The sequence below is a fragment of the Papaver somniferum genome, chromosome 2 (assembly GCF_003573695.1).
Source record: "Papaver somniferum cultivar HN1 chromosome 2, ASM357369v1, whole genome shotgun sequence".
NCBI lineage: Eukaryota > Viridiplantae > Streptophyta > Magnoliopsida > Ranunculales > Papaveraceae > Papaver > Papaver somniferum.
This window is the reverse complement of record NC_039359.1, coordinates 11,637,850-11,656,128: the sequence shown is the minus strand read 5'-3', so window position 1 is coordinate 11,656,128 and position 18,279 is coordinate 11,637,850. Positions and strand designations below refer to the sequence as shown.

General features: G+C 36.4%; 1 protein-coding gene across 1 annotated transcript; it reads right to left on the bottom strand.

Moving 5' to 3' along the window:
- Positions 1-331: 331 nt before the first annotated feature.
- On the bottom strand, positions 332-1,630 carry LOC113350653 (vegetative cell wall protein gp1-like). The gene has a single exon (XM_026594786.1). It carries the CDS (start codon positions 1,628-1,630, stop codon positions 332-334), a length of 1,299 nt encoding a protein of 432 aa, XP_026450571.1.
- Positions 1,631-18,279: the final 16,649 nt, after the last annotated feature.

Sequence of the window (18,279 nt, the reverse complement as noted above, 5' to 3'; positions counted from 1 at the left end):
ACCTAAGAAACAAACCTGTTTTAGTTTGTATATTGTACTAAACTTGACGAAATAAATAGATAAATTTCAATACAAATAAAAATTCAACAGCATTTGGACGCACACCAGAGGCTCATCAACATCATAAAAACTTTTTCTTTTTATTCATACTATTCAAAGTGTTGAGAACTGACATAGAACACTGAAATTTATAACATATACCTCAGGAAAAAGGACTAGTACAAAGTCATTATATATATTAGAAATATGTTTTGGTTTTTAATAGGCGTACTTATTTTTGCACTTAAGAAATGAACAATAGTGCATTGCTCCCAACGTTATTGTGCACATTTCAGGCATTTTCATGGTGCATCCCTTGGTCTGGGATGGGCTTTCTTGAAAATGAAAAGTGAACGCCAGGATCACTATGAGTGCAGGAAGCATGGAAGAGAATGGAGTTGTTAACACTTTGAACGTTACTATTCACGAAAGCGGTCATAGGTAGTCCTGACTTTGACCTGTCTTTCTTCCTTGATTTACTGCTCTCACTTCTGCTGCTTCCGGATTCATTGCCATCTTTCTTTGCACGGGAATTATGAGAGAGAGTATGAGGGTTCCCCTTGTAGTCATGCTTCCTGTTGGAAGAACCTAGCTCCATATAAGCTCCTTTGTTCTCACCAGCTATCGTAATCACCCTCATACCAGAATCCTTATGGTCATCCAATTTCTTCTGATACTCCTTTTCCTTCTGACGATTGCTCGCTCCACCTTCTTTCCTCCCATTCTGGCCAATGTGAGGCTTATCCTCCTCATGTTTCCTTGCATCGAACTTTTCTTTACGCTCTTGGACGAGCATATTCTTCTGCTCAGCTACCAAACTCTTACTCTCAGGCTCTGGTGTAGCTCTTAACTGGGAGGGTGGAAGTGAAAGAGGAGATGGAGGAGGTGCATAAGGTAGGATCTTGGGGGATTGAGGTGGAGTCCTTGAAGAAGGCTTGATGACCTTGGGAGATTCAGGTGGACTGGATACACGACTAACGGCTCTTTGCATTTGGAAACTCGGCAATGGTGAGGAAACCACTTTGGGTGGGGACTCTACTGTTTTCGCCGGAGGGGCATTAGTAGATGGGGCTGGTTCCGGTGCTTTTTGTATGGGAGAACTTGCCAATGACGAGGATGACAATCTGGGTGAATAATTAGTCTTTGTTGCCGGAGGAGCAGCATTATTCGGTGCTGGTTCTTGTGTGTTTCTTAATGGGGTTGTGGGCAATGATGAGGAATTCAACGTTTTGATTAATGGAGTATTTGGAACTGAAGAAGTGGGTCCCACGGGTTTCTGTTGTGGGGATGGTGGCAATGAGGAGGAAGACATTTGTGTGCGTTCTCCAGCTGTTGCTGGAGGAGGCACCGCCGCAGATGGAGCAGGCCCTTGTGTTTGAGTTGGAAGAGCAGGTCGAGGTTGAGGCTGTGAAGGTATAACTATTGAGGGCCTTGGTACCGGAACAAATACTTGTCTTGCAGGTGGTGCAGCAGCTCTAGCTTGTGGTGGCTCAATACGAGCCTGCGATGCCAACCTAAACCATGGGCGATTTAGCGGTGGTGGTTGTTGCTGTTGCTGCTGCTGCTGCTGTTGCTGTTGTTGATTCTCCATTATGGGAGAAAACAGGAACACTCAAGAATTGGAAAGTTTTACTCAATATGAACTAAAACCCAAGATCGGCAAAACATAGAAATGAATGAATGAACATAAACAAATAAGGAAACTCTAAGTTGGAGTCATATTTATAGTGTTAGCAGAATTAGTAATCACCGTCAAATGAAAATGAAAAAGAAAATCATTAAAAGAAACCCCGTTAAGATAGTAAAACTAACGTAAGTTTGCAAGTCACATTTTTTTTTCAACAAAAAAGAGTTAAAGAATCAGATTCGGAAGTAAAGGAGACAACACTCACCAACACAGCTTGCAAAGCAAAGATTTGTTCCTTCCAAGTACATATATTCATTTCTACGTTATCGAAGACGAACAAAAATACTCCCTTCTATTCATGTCCTTTGTCTTTCATCTGACTTTGCTTGTTAAGTGCTTGATTCTTCCTTCTCATTGAAGCCATCTTTTATATGGGGTCTATTTCCGTTGCTTGAAGGTATGAAGAATCGGAATCAATATGAGAAAAGGAAAAAAAAGGGTCTCATCACATGCCTTAGTTGAAGCAGTAAGTATCCATTCTAAATCCTGATTTCTTCAAGTACTGTTGTTCCTGTTAAAGAGAAGGATGTTATGTTTGTTTACAGATAGAGGGGTCAAACAAGTCTTTCGCGCCAAATTTGCAAGCGTCAAAGTTAGTAAATAACAAACAGACACTACCTAAACTAAATAACTAATTTCTCGCCGGTTGACACCTATAAAAGATTAGCCTATGCGAGTAAATATGAGATAAATGTAGGTTACGCGCTCACTTTTAACCTTTTAGTGTGAAAAGTGTCGATATGAGTGAGAGTATGATTTGGAATCATTGTGCAAACTTGGAATTGTAATATAGTAATACGCAACATTTTGTTTACAAAAAGGCTAGCAAACCAACAGTATTGCGATATAGAGCGGTGGTGTATATTCCTTGAATCAGTATCATACTCTTTAACCAAATATGCATGACAACCCTGTGAACAAACCAGTTTCCACATCCTCCTCATTAATGGGTCGGTCTTGATTTTTAAAGAGCGTCTTTACTCCAAAATATTGGTTTTTTCTTTTATTATCGTCTATCAAATTAAATGGCTCGAAAAACGATTATAAGCTTTGTGTGGGTCTTTTCGAAAATATAACGACATATTGAGGAGTTTTATTCAACATTATGAATCACATTAGGTTGGCCAACCATTTGCCTTGTGGAATAGTCTGCCAAGGGAAACTCCAGTGAGATACCGAAATATGTTGGTTTGACGTGCCAGGTGGATAGACAAACTTACTTTGGTGCAGTGGGAAAAGGTTCCTCGACCCAAACTGAACCGACCGTAGCAACATGAGACTGTCGTCCCATATTGAGACGACGATCGGTTCAAATTAAACCGAGCCTCAATTTCAGGTAGGGCCGACTGTCTCTAGTTGCTGCGACAAAGGCTGATTGTCATTCGAACCCCAATGGATATATGTCCTCTTAACTATATAAACACACGAAATTCACAAATCTTAAACACACTCAACTACTATCCATTCTTTATTTTCACAAAAATCTTCAAATTTCCCAATATATTTCTTGTTTTCATTCATTATTGATCCTAATTTGAAATACGAGGAAGGACAATGATTAACGGACGTATTTTTGCAACAAAAAAAATGCTTTATGCAACAATAGATGCAGATTCAGATAACCAGAGACACCAACACCGTGATACATATATATGGAGCAAGTTCGGCGAGACCCGGAACAAGGAGATATTGGAAAGAAGATATGTGTGGAGATTTCGAGAGGAAGGTCATAAACAAATAATGCGTGAGTATTTTGTAAATAGAAGTGTGTACTCTGATCAAGATTTTCAATGTCGCTACTGCATACCCCAACACTTGGTTATGCGTTGGAGAGTTTTGTCGGGTAAAAACTCAATTTAACTATCAATTTGATGCACGAAACATACGAGGATATAATCCCGAATAAAAGGTCATTGCATCTTTAAGGATTCTAGGTTATGGTGTGCCTGCAGATGTGTATGGACAAAACAACAGCATACCAAAATCTCAAAATGTTTTGCGAAACTGTAGTCAGCCATTTTTGTCCACGTTATTTATGACAACCAACGCAAGATGATGTTTACCGACTACTAGCTGAAAATAACAAAATAGGCTTTCCCGGAATGCTAGCTAGTCTTGATTGCATGCATTAGGTGTGGCATGGATATCTCAATGCTTGGTAAGGTCATTATAAGGGCCGCTACACAAAACCAATTGTGGTTCTGGAAGTAGAAGCTTCTTGTGATTGTTGGATACATCATGCTATTTTTGGTCTTTCGAGTTGCAATAACGACATCAATATCTTGTATAAATCACCATCGTTTGAAGAATTCAGTATGAAAATGTTCCGACTGCTAATTTCATCATCAATGGTAATAACTATATAACATGAAGTATTTTCTGGTGGGATGGAATTCATCCATCGCGTTCAACTTTAGTTTAAGCTTACAAGGAGGTACCCATACATGGGGAATTTATCCATGCTAAAAGTTTATTTAACAAAAAACAGATGGCGTGTAGGAAGAATGTCGAGCAAGCATTTGGAATTTTAAAGATGAAGTTCCATATAATTTGCATAATATAGTAATTGAGGAAACTCGGCGGGATAAAAGTTAGATAAGTTATCCAGATAAGGATTTGAGAAAAGAAGTTCTACTTGCCTGGGTGTTCCCAGAAGAAAGATATAATGGTAGAAGAGAGAATTCAAAACAAAAGTTTACATTTAAAACTAAGGGAGTATCTCACTACTTACTTGTGGGCTGATTTTGGAAGAAGAAACCTTCACAGAATTTAGTTTTATTTCTTTTAACTGAGGATTTAGTTTTCATTATTTTAATTGAAGGTTTAGTTATCTTTATTTTACTGAGAGTTTAGTTTTCTTTTTTTTTTTAATGTAATATGAATTGTGTAATTTGATTAAACACAAATATCAAAATTGAAATTAAGGATCAAATTGGAAAAAACCAACACTGGAACTCAAACTCAAACTACGGATTAAATTGAATTTAAAACAAAATATTACATCGAAATTAAACTAAATGTTGCATCTAGAATTTCAAACTAATTACAAAGTGTTAGAGCATTGCTCGGTCAAACTCACAAGTATTTCTATCTCAAGCTTGTTATCAAATTTAGTTGATCAAAACTATATCTTGATTTCTAGTCTACATTTAGTTAAGTCTCGGATTAGGATAAAAGCGTGTAGTTGAGTACCAGACATCACTGCATTCTACCGTTTGAAGGGGAAGATCAACCGAAGCTTTTGGAAAACTTCTTCAGCAAAAGGTAAGTGAAGACTAAACCACTTATTACTCAAGTTTTCTCCTTTCTATCTATGAGGCGGTGTTGCATGACTAAATTATACATTACATGCATAATAGCAATTTCGAGTCAAGTTTGTCTTGTTAATCGTTCTCGAAATATGCTAATCTTAAGAACATTTGTTCATACTTGATGAATTTGGTTAAGAACAATTTATTATTCATGTCCTAAATTATGATTCAAGATTTAATCATTTGAAAATAGCATGGAACAATGATATGTGTCATTGATGTTATTCGGGGAATGTTTCAAATTTATTATTAGAGAGATATAGAACTACTGTAAATATGGATACATGACAGTATGCATACCAGTTCACATACTGGGAGAACTGTTATAAGTCGACAGCCGCAGTACATGTACCATGTACACGTACCGGTGTAGCTATAGTTTGGCAACGACTTTTTGGTACGCATACCTAGTATGCAAACTGAAAAAAGATATGTTGGTTTCTAAACCGAAAAGGTACGCATACCCAGTATGCAAATCAGAAAAGATTTGTGAGTTCCTGAACCCTTTTTTGTCTTAAGGTATACATACCCGGTACACATACCATGAAAAAAATACTGAAGAATAGGTATACAATACATGTACCAGGTAGACGCGCTTAACATGTCGAATATTTTCAGATGCATCAATATTCTTTCTATGAGATAATCGGCATTTGAATAACTCTCTAAAACACTATGTAGACATGTTTGATCGCACTTGTGACTCAAGATTAAAGTCTTACAGTGTTATATGAAAATGGTTAAGCTTATCGTTATATTGGCTAGTTTCGGCTAACCTTTCATAAACAAGTCATTTTACATTGTTCGGTTATGGTTCATCCTAACCAGAGTGTATATTTTGTTACATTATCTCAAGTCAAGTTTTCATCTAACGGTAATTACCTTAGCTTAGATTAAATCAAATGCAACCTTGATCTTGAAAGTCTATAGAAGGAGAACCACAAGCAACTGAGATCTTTGAATCCTTGACACCATTCTTGTGTGTCCTAGTTGTAAACTAGAGTCGTCCTCTCCTTTAAACCTGTTTGATTTAGCAACCAAAAAGACTTCACCTAGTGATTAGTGAAGACATGTCCAACTATCGTTATCTTGATAGTTCGTGTATCCTGATCTTGTTTTGATTGTTGAGCCTTTAGCTCCAACAAACAAGATAGATAGAAATCACAAAGTTTGTTCGTCTCAGACTTTGTAATTCCACAAGTATCTACTTGTGAGGTGAATAATAATCTAGGTTGCTCTTCGGGATTCATATGACCGGATTTTGAGATTTGCTAGATTTTGTCTATTGCCATCGATTTCCTACCTCACCTTGATCTTTGATCAGAAAAAGAAAACACATATAATTTTATTTGTGGGAGGCATATTGGTTTAAAGTCTTCAATTGAGTTGAAGCAACTCTTAGGCTGTAAAGGACGTCAGCTAAGGAAATCAACTGCATGGAGTCTGGCGAGATTCAAGAGGTGTAAAGGAGTGCGAATATAACTGAATCGTTGTGACGGTAGATTCGATTTCAACTACATTCCAGTCCAAAGTATTGATAGTAGGCTAGTGTCTGTAACGTCTTATTAAAGTTTGGAATTCAAATCTAGACTAGGTTATGGGGTTTTTCTGCATTTGCGGTTTCCTCGTTAACAAAATTTCGGGTGTCTGTGTTATTTTGTTTTTAGCATTGTATTGTTTATCTTTATAATTGAAATATCACAGGCTGTACGTAAAATCAATTCAAGTAGATAAGTCCATCGCAATTGTTGAATACGACTTGATTGATCTTAGATATTGATCTTGGATATTGATATTTGGAATCGTCCAAGTACTCTCATGGAATAATCAGGTTCACGAACTTGTCTCTGTTTACATACTAATTATGATAGAAAGAGATAAAATTCCTTCATATAATTTATGATTGAGATCCATTAAGTTGAACTCTCAGAATTGTATCTTAGTTTAGTTCATACATGTTGCCTATGAAAAAGTTGGTGGTGTATTTTTCCGCATTTTCAATTGGTATTAGAGCAGGAAAACATGCAAAAGACCTAATAAGTGTGTGTATGAAGCAATCTGACTATATGGATAACTCCGACTATACCAGATCCGGAGTGTGTTCTACAAACCATCGGTGATGATTTTGGTTGTAATCTTAAGAAGATGATCGAAAAACTATGACATGAGAAAGAACGATTGATAAGGGTGAAGTGTATATCAAAGACTTTGATCTTCAAGAAGGATCTGAAAGAGAAAAAAATCCCCAGTTAAAATTGGATGGTCAGGTTCAGATTAATAAAGAGATAATTGCAAAATTAGCTGACTCAAAATCTTCTCTTGCTCAAACTCTTGGTATCTCGAACTATGTTAAATCTTCCGATATTACCAAGGATCTGAGTAGTTCTCTTAATTCTTGTCTAAATAATTTTCGTCAGTCTAGAGATAAACGAGGCTTAGACTCTGTTAAAACTGATGCGACTCAGGTTTGTTCGAAAGAGTCTAGTGACGTTACTTCAAAAAACGTTGGCTCCTGTAAATTTTCTGGTTCTTCCAATCATTACCAATATACATGTAAGCTCTTCAGGAATAAATTAAAGGTTTATGAAAAAGTCGGGGTCTAATAACCAGAGCCAATATTTCTCTTAGCAATCTATATGGACAAACTCCAATATACTTTCTAGAGAATCAACTAGACAGTCAGACTCAATCTAGATAAAAGTACATCAAAGAGTTTATATCTCAATCTCTCGATTTGATATATACTCAAGCAAATAGAAATCTGCGAGTCTTTATCAAAGAGAGATAACTTGGATGGTACCAAAGACCAATATCCAAGTGCCAATCAATTTAAATCAGCAACCAAAAGGTCGGATATTCTAATTGATTGAACAACGCACAACCTGTGATATTTCAATTATATAACAAAATATAATGCGGAAAAGAAATAACACAGACACCAGAATTTTGTTAACGAGGAAACTGCAAATGCAGAAAAACCCCGGGACCTAGTCCAGATTGAACAAACACTGTATTAAGCCACTACAGACACTAGCCTACTCCAAACTAACTTCGGTCTGGACTGCAGTTGAACCCCAACCAATCTCACACTGATCCAAGGTACATTTATGCTCCTACATCTCTGATCTCAGCAGGATACTACGTACTTGATTCCCTTAGCTGATCTCACCCACATCTAAGAGTTGCTACTGTTAGAGCATTTCTCGGTCGAACTCGCATGCGTTGCTATCTCAAGCATGTTTGTCAATGTTAGTGATCAAAACTATAAGTCTTGTTTTCTAGTCTACTATAGCTAAGTCTCAGACTAGGATAGAAAGTGTAGTTGAGATCAAGGACTTCATGGAGACTCATCATACAAGAAGAATAACAACTCAAGGAACCGGTGGAACTTCTCGACAAAAAGGTATGTGAAGACTTGAACTTATCTGTCACTCAAAAGTCTATCTACTCTATCTCCTACTTCTTGAGACAAAAAGTCGTATGCTATATATAGACTTAGATTATACACATTTGGTATTTCGAGCCGAGTATACTTCTCCTATCTATATCTCGAAATATTTGTTGGTAAGCATTTCGCTTCGACCATGTTCATCTTTACCTAGTGACGTAAGTCATACTATGTTTCAATCACTTTGACAATTTCTTTGACGAGAAATGGTGTAACAACTATATAACGTCCTCTAAGAATGTTTCAATGGTTGGAATGAGAGTTTAGATTACATAACCAATGATGGAAATAAGTATTGTTGTGGAAACACATATGTGCATAAGTCCTATCCCTTAAACCAAAGTTTGCGAACTTTGTTGATCAAGAGAAACCGTAAGAATGGCTTGTTGCCAAGTCCGCAAACTGCCGAACTTCTCATCCCGAGAAATTCTGCTGGAGATGACAAACTTATTGCGTGAGTACCAGTCCGCGAACCGGCGGAAAGTCTTTGCCGAGATTTTCTGCTGGAGTTTGTAAACTCTGCCAGGTTGCATAAGTCCGTGAACCTAGTGTGCGAACTTAAGAAGGTTATATATCTGAAGATGATTTCTGAACATAAACTTATAAAGACTAAGGAATTCAATTTGCAAACCGTGTCTATAAAGTTCATGAACCGATTCGAGTGAATCAAATCATCTTTGCTTTAATTGTGTTTTGTGTAGTACATAAGATTTCCTTGCAATTGAAGAACTCTCTAACTAGTTCATTTGAACTAGTTATGGTGAAAAAGAATATGGTCGGTATGAAATGCTCATATGGATAACCTTTTGGTTAACTATTGTTGAACCAACAATGTACACGTTTGGATACGGTTAACAAACCTAGAAGCGTGTATTTTATTTGTGTATAACAAGCTAAGTTTTCGATCTAACGGTTAAGAAATATTAGCTTGAATCTAAATCAGGTTTTCATCTAACGGTGGATATTGTTTGCTTTGTGACCAAGGCGAAACCCTGATTTGAAAGACTATATAAGGGGACATCTAGCAACTCTGCAAAACTAATCCCCACACCTTACGTGTGATACTAGTTTGCGCGCTAGAGTCGATTCTCCTTTAACCTTTGGTTTTCTTATTCTAAAACCAGGTTAACGACTTAAAAACTTCATTGGGATTGTGAAGCCAGAACGATACTACCTTTATCGTAGTTGTGTGATCTGATCTTGCATCTTCTATCGTATGAGTACAATCATATTGATTGTCTTGAGATTAATATCTCCGATAGGCAAGATATAAAAAGTAGTCACAAACATCTTCGTCTCATTGTTTGTGATTCCGCAACATCTTGTTTGACTACCATACGATTAAGATTGTTGTGAGGTGATTGCTTTATCTAGGCTTTTTTTCGAAAATATAAGACCGGATTATCAATTGGTTCTTGTTCACCTTGATTATTATCAAAAGACGGAACAAAAACTTTAGGGTTTTCTACTGGAGACTAATTGATCTGTTGATAGACTTGTCTGTGTGAGACAGATTTGTTTATTGCCAAAGCCTGCGATTTTGGGTCGTAGCACCTCTTAGTTGTGGGTGAGATCAGCTAAGGGAATCAAGTGCACAGTATCCTGCTGGGATCATAGGCGTAGGGAGTACAACTGTACCTTGGATCAGTGGCAGACTGATTGGGGTGCAACTACAGTCCAGTCCGAAGTTAGCTTGGAGCAGGCTAGTGTCTGTAGCGGCTTAATACAGTGTGTGTTCAATCTGGACTAGGTCCCGGGGTTTTTCTGCATTTGCGGTTTCCTCGTTAACCAAAATTTCTGGTGTCTGTGTTATTTCTATTTCCGCATTATATTTGTTTATATAATTGAAATAATACAGGTTGTACGTTTGAATCAATCAATTGGAAATCCGACCTTCCGTTGTTGATTGATATTGACTGATCCTTGGATATTGGTCTTTGGTACCATCCAAGTAATTCCTTGTGTTTGATTCAAGAATCGTTGATTTCTATTAGCTTAAGTAAATCAAAACAAGAGAGAGATATTAACTCCTTGAGATACTTTTACCTAGATTGAGTCTGAATGTCTAGTTGATTCTCTAGAAAGTATTTCGGAGTTAGTCCATACATATTGCTAAGCGAAATATTGGGTGGTGTTGTTAGACCCCCGCTTTTTCAGCTACGACCCAAAGTCGAAGACTTTAATAAACAAATCTGTATCACACAGAAAAGTCTATGATAATAGATAAATCCGTCTCCCACGAATATACGTATGAGTTTTGTTCCGTCTTTTCATAAATCGAGGTGGACAGAAACCAATTGATAATCCGGATTTATATTCCCGAAGAACATCCTAGTATTATCAATCACCTCGCAATAGTCTTAATCGGCGCATCGAAAAAATATATTGTGGAATCACAAACGATGAGACGAAGATGTTTGTGATTACTTTTTATCTTGCCTATCGGAGATAGAAATATCAAGTCAATTATTATAATTGTACTCGTACGATATAAACAGCAAGATCAGATCTCACAACTACAAGAAAAGTAGTATCAGTCTGTCTTCACAATCCCAATGAAGTCTTTAAGTCGTTAACCCGGTTTGAGAAAAGAAAACCAGAGGTTAAAGGAGAATCGACTCTAGCTTAGCACAACTAGTATCACACAGAATGTGTGGGGATTAGGTTTCTCAGTTGCAAGAGTTCTCTCTTATATAGTCTTTCAAATAAGGGTTTGCAATCAATTTTAACCAAATGGTTAGCCATATAATCACTTTCATATCTACCATATTCTTCTGCACCATAACTAGTTCAAATGACTCAAATGAACTAGTTAGAGAGTTGTTCAATTGCAAGGAAATCTTATGTACTACACAAGACACAATTGAAGCAAAAACGATTTGATCCACATGAATCGATTCATGAACTCTATATCCACGGTTTGCACTTGCATTCCTTAGTTTATAAAGATAAGTTCACTAAACATCGTTTTCAGACATAACCTACTAAAGTTCGCGGACTGGGTTCGCGGACTTAAGTTCCCGGATGGAGTTCACAAACTCCATCAGAAATTATCGGGTTTGATAACTTCGCCAGTTCGCGGACTTAGCTCACGCACTATTCCGGTTCACTTGATCAACAAAGTTCGCAAACTTTGGTTCAAGAAATAAGGACTTATACATATATGTGTTTCCACAACAATGCTTATATCCTTCAAATGGTTATATAGTCTAAAATCTCATTTCAATCATTGAAACATTCTCAGAGGACGTTATATAGTTGTTATTCACAAACCATTTCTCGTCAGAGCAATTTTCAAAGTGATTGAAACATATCATGACTTTCGTCACTAGGTAAAGATGAACTTGGCTAAAGCGAAAGCTTTACCAACACATATTTCGAGGAATAGATAGGCGAGGTAAACTCGTCTCAAAATACCAAATGTGTATAATCTATGTCTATATAGCAAAACGACTTTTGTCTCAAGATAGGAGATAAATAGACTTTTGAGTGATAGATAAGTTCAAGTCTCCACATACCTTATAGTCGATGAAGATCCACCAGTTCCTTGAGTAGTCCTTCGTCTTGTATGATGATTGCCATGGAGTTCTTGAGCTCAACTACAATTTCTATCATATCCCGATACCTTAGTTATAGTAGACTAGAAATCAAGACTTATAGTTTTGATCACTGACATTAACAAACATGCTTGATATAGCAACGCATGCGAGTTCGACCGAGCAATGCTCTAACAGTTTCTAGTACTCTTACCAATAAAGCTAGAAAACTTTTTTCTAACCTTATTAGTCTTTAATATCTAACAAGATATTCCATTAGGAACAATAACGTTAGTATGAGAGATTTTGCTTTAAAGTCAACGTCATGAGATATGACAGGTGACCTTTCGTGGTTCGTGAATACGTGTGACTTTAATAGAGGATCTGTAACATTCAGAGACGGTAGTTGTTGCTACATTAGCAAAAACGGAACGGTCGAACTTCTTGGCGTGCCAGAAATTCATGATGTAGTTTACGTCAAAGGTATGACTGCAAATCTTCTTTCTGTTAGTCAAATTTGTGACAAAGGCCATAAAGTTATCTTCACCGCTGAATGATGTAACATTGAAGATAAGTCTGGAAAAGTAATTTTCCGGGGAATACGTGGAAAAAAGAACTGTTATCTTTTGGATACTCAGTTTAATCTTTGTTGTAATATAACCAAGGTGGAATCTACGCATCTTTGGCATGAGCGTTTTGGTCACATAAATTACCTCCTTCTTGGAAAGTTATTAACAAAGAACTTGTCAATGGCGTTCCCAAAATCAATGCTAAGATCGATGATGTTTGTGAAGCTTGTCAGAAAGGTAAACAAGTAAGAGTTCAACATAAATCATCTTGAGAAATTATCACCAAGTCTCCACTTGATTTAATTCATATGGATCTCTTTGGACCCATTCAACAACCTACTGTTATAGGGAAGAAATATTCTTTGGTGACAGTTGATGATTACATCAGATTTACTTGGGTGTCGTTCTTGACACATAAGAGTGAGACCCTAAGTGAATTCAAGATTATTGTTAATAGAATCCAGAATGAACAAGGTCGCAAACTAAAGAAAATTACGAGTGATCGTGGAACTGAATTCAAGGATACTAAAGTGTTCGAATTTTGTGACCAAATGGGTATTATTCAACAATATTCACCACGTATAACTCCACAAGCTAATGAAGTTGCAGAAAGGAAAAATAAAAGTATACATGAAATGGCTAGGGTAATGCTCCACAACGAAAACTTACCTCTAAAACTTTTTGGAGAAGTTGTTTTTACAGCATGTTATTTGATCAATCGTGTGTATTTGCGCTCATGAACCCTAAATACTCCATATGAGTTATGGTATGGTAAGAAACCTAACTTACACTATCTATGTGTGTTTGGCAGTAAGTGCTACATTCTTAAGGATCGAGAACAGGGAGGGGAATTTGACTCAAAAAGTGAAGAAGGTATTTTCCTTGGCTATGCTTCTGGAAGTCATGGTTTTAGAGTATACAATCTCAGAACTCATGTTATGATAGAATCGACAAATGTTATCATTGACGATTTGAAATATTTTCATCATGAAGACTCTCCTGTTGAGTTACCTCCTTTGGAGACAACTGAGAAAGTCAAAGAAATTCCAAAATCGGTGGAAATTATCCCAACGGTTACCTATTTTGATGTTTATGGTGACGAGGAGAAAATCCCTACTCATGGTATTCCTTTTGAATATGCCACTCCATGACACTTGTGGGTTTAACAGAATCATGATACTGACAATATTATTGGAGGTACGGAATCCACTGCTAAGATAAGAAATCAACTTTGAAATATTTGCAATTTTGGATGTTATCTCTAGCAAGTGGAACCCAAAAACATTGATGAAGCTCTTAGTGATCTCTTCTAGGTAAACGTTATGCATGAAGAGATAAATCAGTTTAAAAGAAAATATATATGGGAACTCGTACCTTGTCCCTCTAATATCAATGTTGTTGGTACAAAATGGATATATAAGAAAAAGTCAGATGAATTCACTATTGTGGTCCGAAACAAAGCAATACTTATCGCTCAAGGATATTCACAGAATGAAGGGATTGATTTTTACGACGAAACCTTTGATCTTATTGCACGCCTTGAGTTCATATGACTGCTATTAGCTCATGCTTTTTTTCTCAAGATTAATATATTTCAAATGGACGTAAAATCTGCATTCTTAAATGGGTACTTAAAGGAAAAAGTCTACATTTCTCAACCTCAATGTTTTGAAAGTCCAGAATATCCCGATCATGTCTTTAAGATCAATAAGGAACTATATGGATTAAAAAAAAACACCTCGAGCATGGTATGAAAGACTCACTGTTAGAGCACTGCTCAGTCGAACTCGCATGCATTGCTATCTCAAGCATGTTTGTCAATGTTAGTGATCAAAACTATAAGTCTTGATTTCTAGTCTACTATTAGCTAAGTCTCGGACTAGGATAGAAAGTGTAGTTGAGATCAAGATTCCATGGCGATCATCATACAAAGACGAAGAACTACTCAAGAAACTGGTGGAACTTCATCGACTAAAAGGTATGTGGAGTATTGAAATTATCTATCACTCAAAAGTATATCTACTCTATCTCCTATCTTGAGGCAAAAGTCGTTTTGCTATATAGACTTTGATTATACACATTTGTTATTTCGAGCCGAGTCTATCTTGCTTATATATTTCTCGAAATATGTGTTGGTAAGCTTTCGCTTTGGCTAAGTTCATATTTACTAGTGATGAAAGTCATTTTAAGTTTCAATCACTTAAAAATGGCTTTGACGAAAAATGGTTTGTGAACAACAACTATATAATGTCCTCTAAGAATGTTTCAATGATTGAAATGAGAGTTTAGATTATATAACCATTGTGTGGTAACTCATACATGTATAAGTCCTTATTCCTTGAACCAAAGTATGCGTACTTTGCTACTCAGGAAAACCGGAACCCAGTCCGTGTACTATCGGGGGTTCTCTTCCCGAGAAAACCTGTTGGAGTTTGTAAACTATTTACAAACTTATTCCGGGTACTTAAGTCCGCGTACCAATCCGCGTACTTAAGTTGGTTATTTTCTAAAAACGATTATTCGTGAACTTAAACTTATATAAATTAAGAAATGCAAGTTTGCAAACCGTGGCTATAAAGTTCATGAATCGATTCGAGTGAATCAAATCGTTTTCGTTTCAATTGTGTCTACTATAAAGATCTAAGAAATTGAACAACTCTATAACTAGTTCCTTTGAGTCATTTGAACTAGTTGTAGTAAAGAATAATATGGTTGATATGAAAGTGCTCATATGGCTAACCATTTGGTTAACTACTGTTGAACCAACTAGATGTACAAGTTTGGGTACGGTTACACAAACCTAAAACGTGCATTTCATTTGTGTATAACAAGCTAAGTTTCGATCTAACGGCTGAAAGATATTAGCTTGAATATAATCAGGTTTTCATCTAACAGTGAATCTTGAATACTTTGTTACTAAGCTAACATTGATTTCAAACCTTGATTTGAAAGACTATATAAGGGAGAACTCTAGCAACTGGGAAACCTAATCCCCACACCTCCTGTGTGATACTAGTTGTATTAGTTAGAGTCGATTCTCCTTTAACCTTATGTTTCTACCGAGAGCCCGTAGGTTAAAGACTTGAAGACTTCATTGGGATTGTGAAGACAGGCCGATACTACTTTCTCGTAGTTGTGTGATCCGATCTTGCTATTTCTGTCGTACTAAGTACAATCGTAAGGATTGGCTTGAGATTGATTTCTCCGATAGGCGAGATATAAAAGTAGTCACAAACATCTTCGTCTCATCATTTGTGATTCCAAAATATCGATTTTCGCCATCATACGATTTAGGTTATTGTGAGGTGGTTGATAATACTGAGCTGTTCTTCGGGAATATAAGTCTGGTTTATCAATTGGTTCCTGTTCACCTTGATTTATCAAAAGACGGAACTCGTATGTATTTCTGTGGGAGACAGATTTATCTATTACCGTAGACTTTTCTGTGTGATGCAAATTTGTTTATTAAAGTCTTCGACTTTGGGTCGTAGCAACTCTTAGTTGTGGGTGAGATCAGCTAAGGGAATCAAGTGCGTAGTATCCTGATGGGATCAGAGACGTAGGAGCGCAACTGTACCTTGGATCAGTGTGAGATTGATTGGGGTTCAACCACAGTCCAGACCGAAGTTAGTTTGTAGTAGGCTAGTGTCTGTAGCGTCTTAATACAATGTGTGTTCAATCTGGACTAGGTCCCGGGGTTTTTCTTCATTTGCAGTTTTCTCGTTAAAAAAACTTCTGGTGTATGTGTTATTTGTTTTCGCATTATATTTTGTTATATAATTGAAATATCACAGGTTGTGCGTTTGAGTCAATCAATTGGGAAATCCAACCTTTGGTTGTTGATTGATACTTGAACATTGGTCTTTGGTACCGTTCAAGTGATTTCTCTTGTATTCAATTCGACTTGCAGATTTGTATTTGCTTGAGTAAGTATTTAATCTAGAAAGAGAGATATAACTCTTTTATACACTTTCGTTAAGATAGAGTCTAACTGTATCGTTGATTCTCTTAAAAGTATATTGGAGTTAGTCCATACAGATTGCTAATCGAAATATTGGGTGTGGATGTTAGACCCCCGCTTTTTCACTCGCTACTTCGCATCTTAGAAATGGGTTCCCAAGAGGTGGAGCAGATAAGACTCTGTTTAACAAATGGAGTGGAAATGACGTTCTTATTGATCAAATCTATGTAGACGATATAATCTATGGTTATATATCCGAGAAAATCGCCAAATAATTTCAAACTTCTCTTGGTAAGGATTAAGATTCTTTTTAGGTCTACAAATTCAACAATATAAGGATGAAATTTACATTTCTCAAGAAAAGTATGCAAAGGATCTTGTCAAAAGATCCGGTCTTGGGAAAAGTACTTCTAAGCTAATTCCCATGCCCACTACTGGGAAGATGCATAGAGATGAGAAAGGTGTTGATGATGATCAGAAATTATACAGATCCATTATTGGAAGTCTTTTATATCTAACTGAAACAAGACCAGATATCGCATTTAGCGTTGGTTGTTGTGCTATATTTCAAGCTAAACCAAAAGAATATCATCTTGCAGCTGCTAAACTGATTATAAGATATGTATAACATACTATCGGTTATGGTCTCTCATATACTTTTGATACTAACACTGGTCTTACAACGTATTATGATGAAGATTGATCAGGTTGTGTAGAAGATAAGAAAAGTACATCGGGAGGATACTACTATGTTGGACTAAATCTTGTCGCTTGGCATAGCAAGAAAAAAGACTCATAATCTCTATCAACATGTGAAGCAGAATACATTGCTGCAGGTTCGTGTTGTACTCAACTTTTATGGATGAAACAAATGCTTACTGATTATGGAATCAATACTGGAACAATGAAAATATTTTGTGATAACTCAAGTGTGATTCGAATTACTGAGAATCCCGTTGAGTACTTAAGAACAAAGCACATCGACATAACATACCATTTTATAAGAGACCTTTTGGAAAATGGTATTGTCGACATAGAGTTTCTACCATAGGAACAACAATTGGCTGATATTATCACCAAACCTATAGACACCGCAATGTTTCAACACCTTCGGAAGTCTATTGGTGTTGTTTTGGTCCATTAAATCAAGTTTGAAGCATTGCTCCTGAATTAATTCATATCTTTTGGGAAATAAAACTTGAGCTCCAGTTAAGGAATTGTTGTTATCTTATTAAGAATCCTTTTTTTATTAAAGCAAGGTCACTCATGTTGTTTTCTTGGTAATGACATCAAATGGGGAAGTGTTCTTAATTGAAATTGTGCTTAATTACTCTATCTTTGTAGGGAGATTGGATGTAGAATTTACAGGGGATACTAGTGTCTTAAATCTCCTAGATGAGACGCTAAGTATTTTATACTCTGTAATATCATCTAAATTAAAGTTGATATGTATTTCTTTAAGTCTTCAAGCATTTTTTGTTTGAATTCATTACGACCCCATAGTTTTCGTACTTTTGCCCATTTTTATTGACAAAAATAGAGAGAGTTAAGTCGTAGTTTCGCACTACATATATATGGGTTATAGATCATTATGTAAGGGGGATGAATCAATGTTTATAGGTTTCACCTATTATACAAAAGATGTAAGTATTGAATAAGGGGAGAAACATATCACCGTAGTATTACTTCGAAGTTGTTATACAACTGAATTTTGGAGAATATAATAAT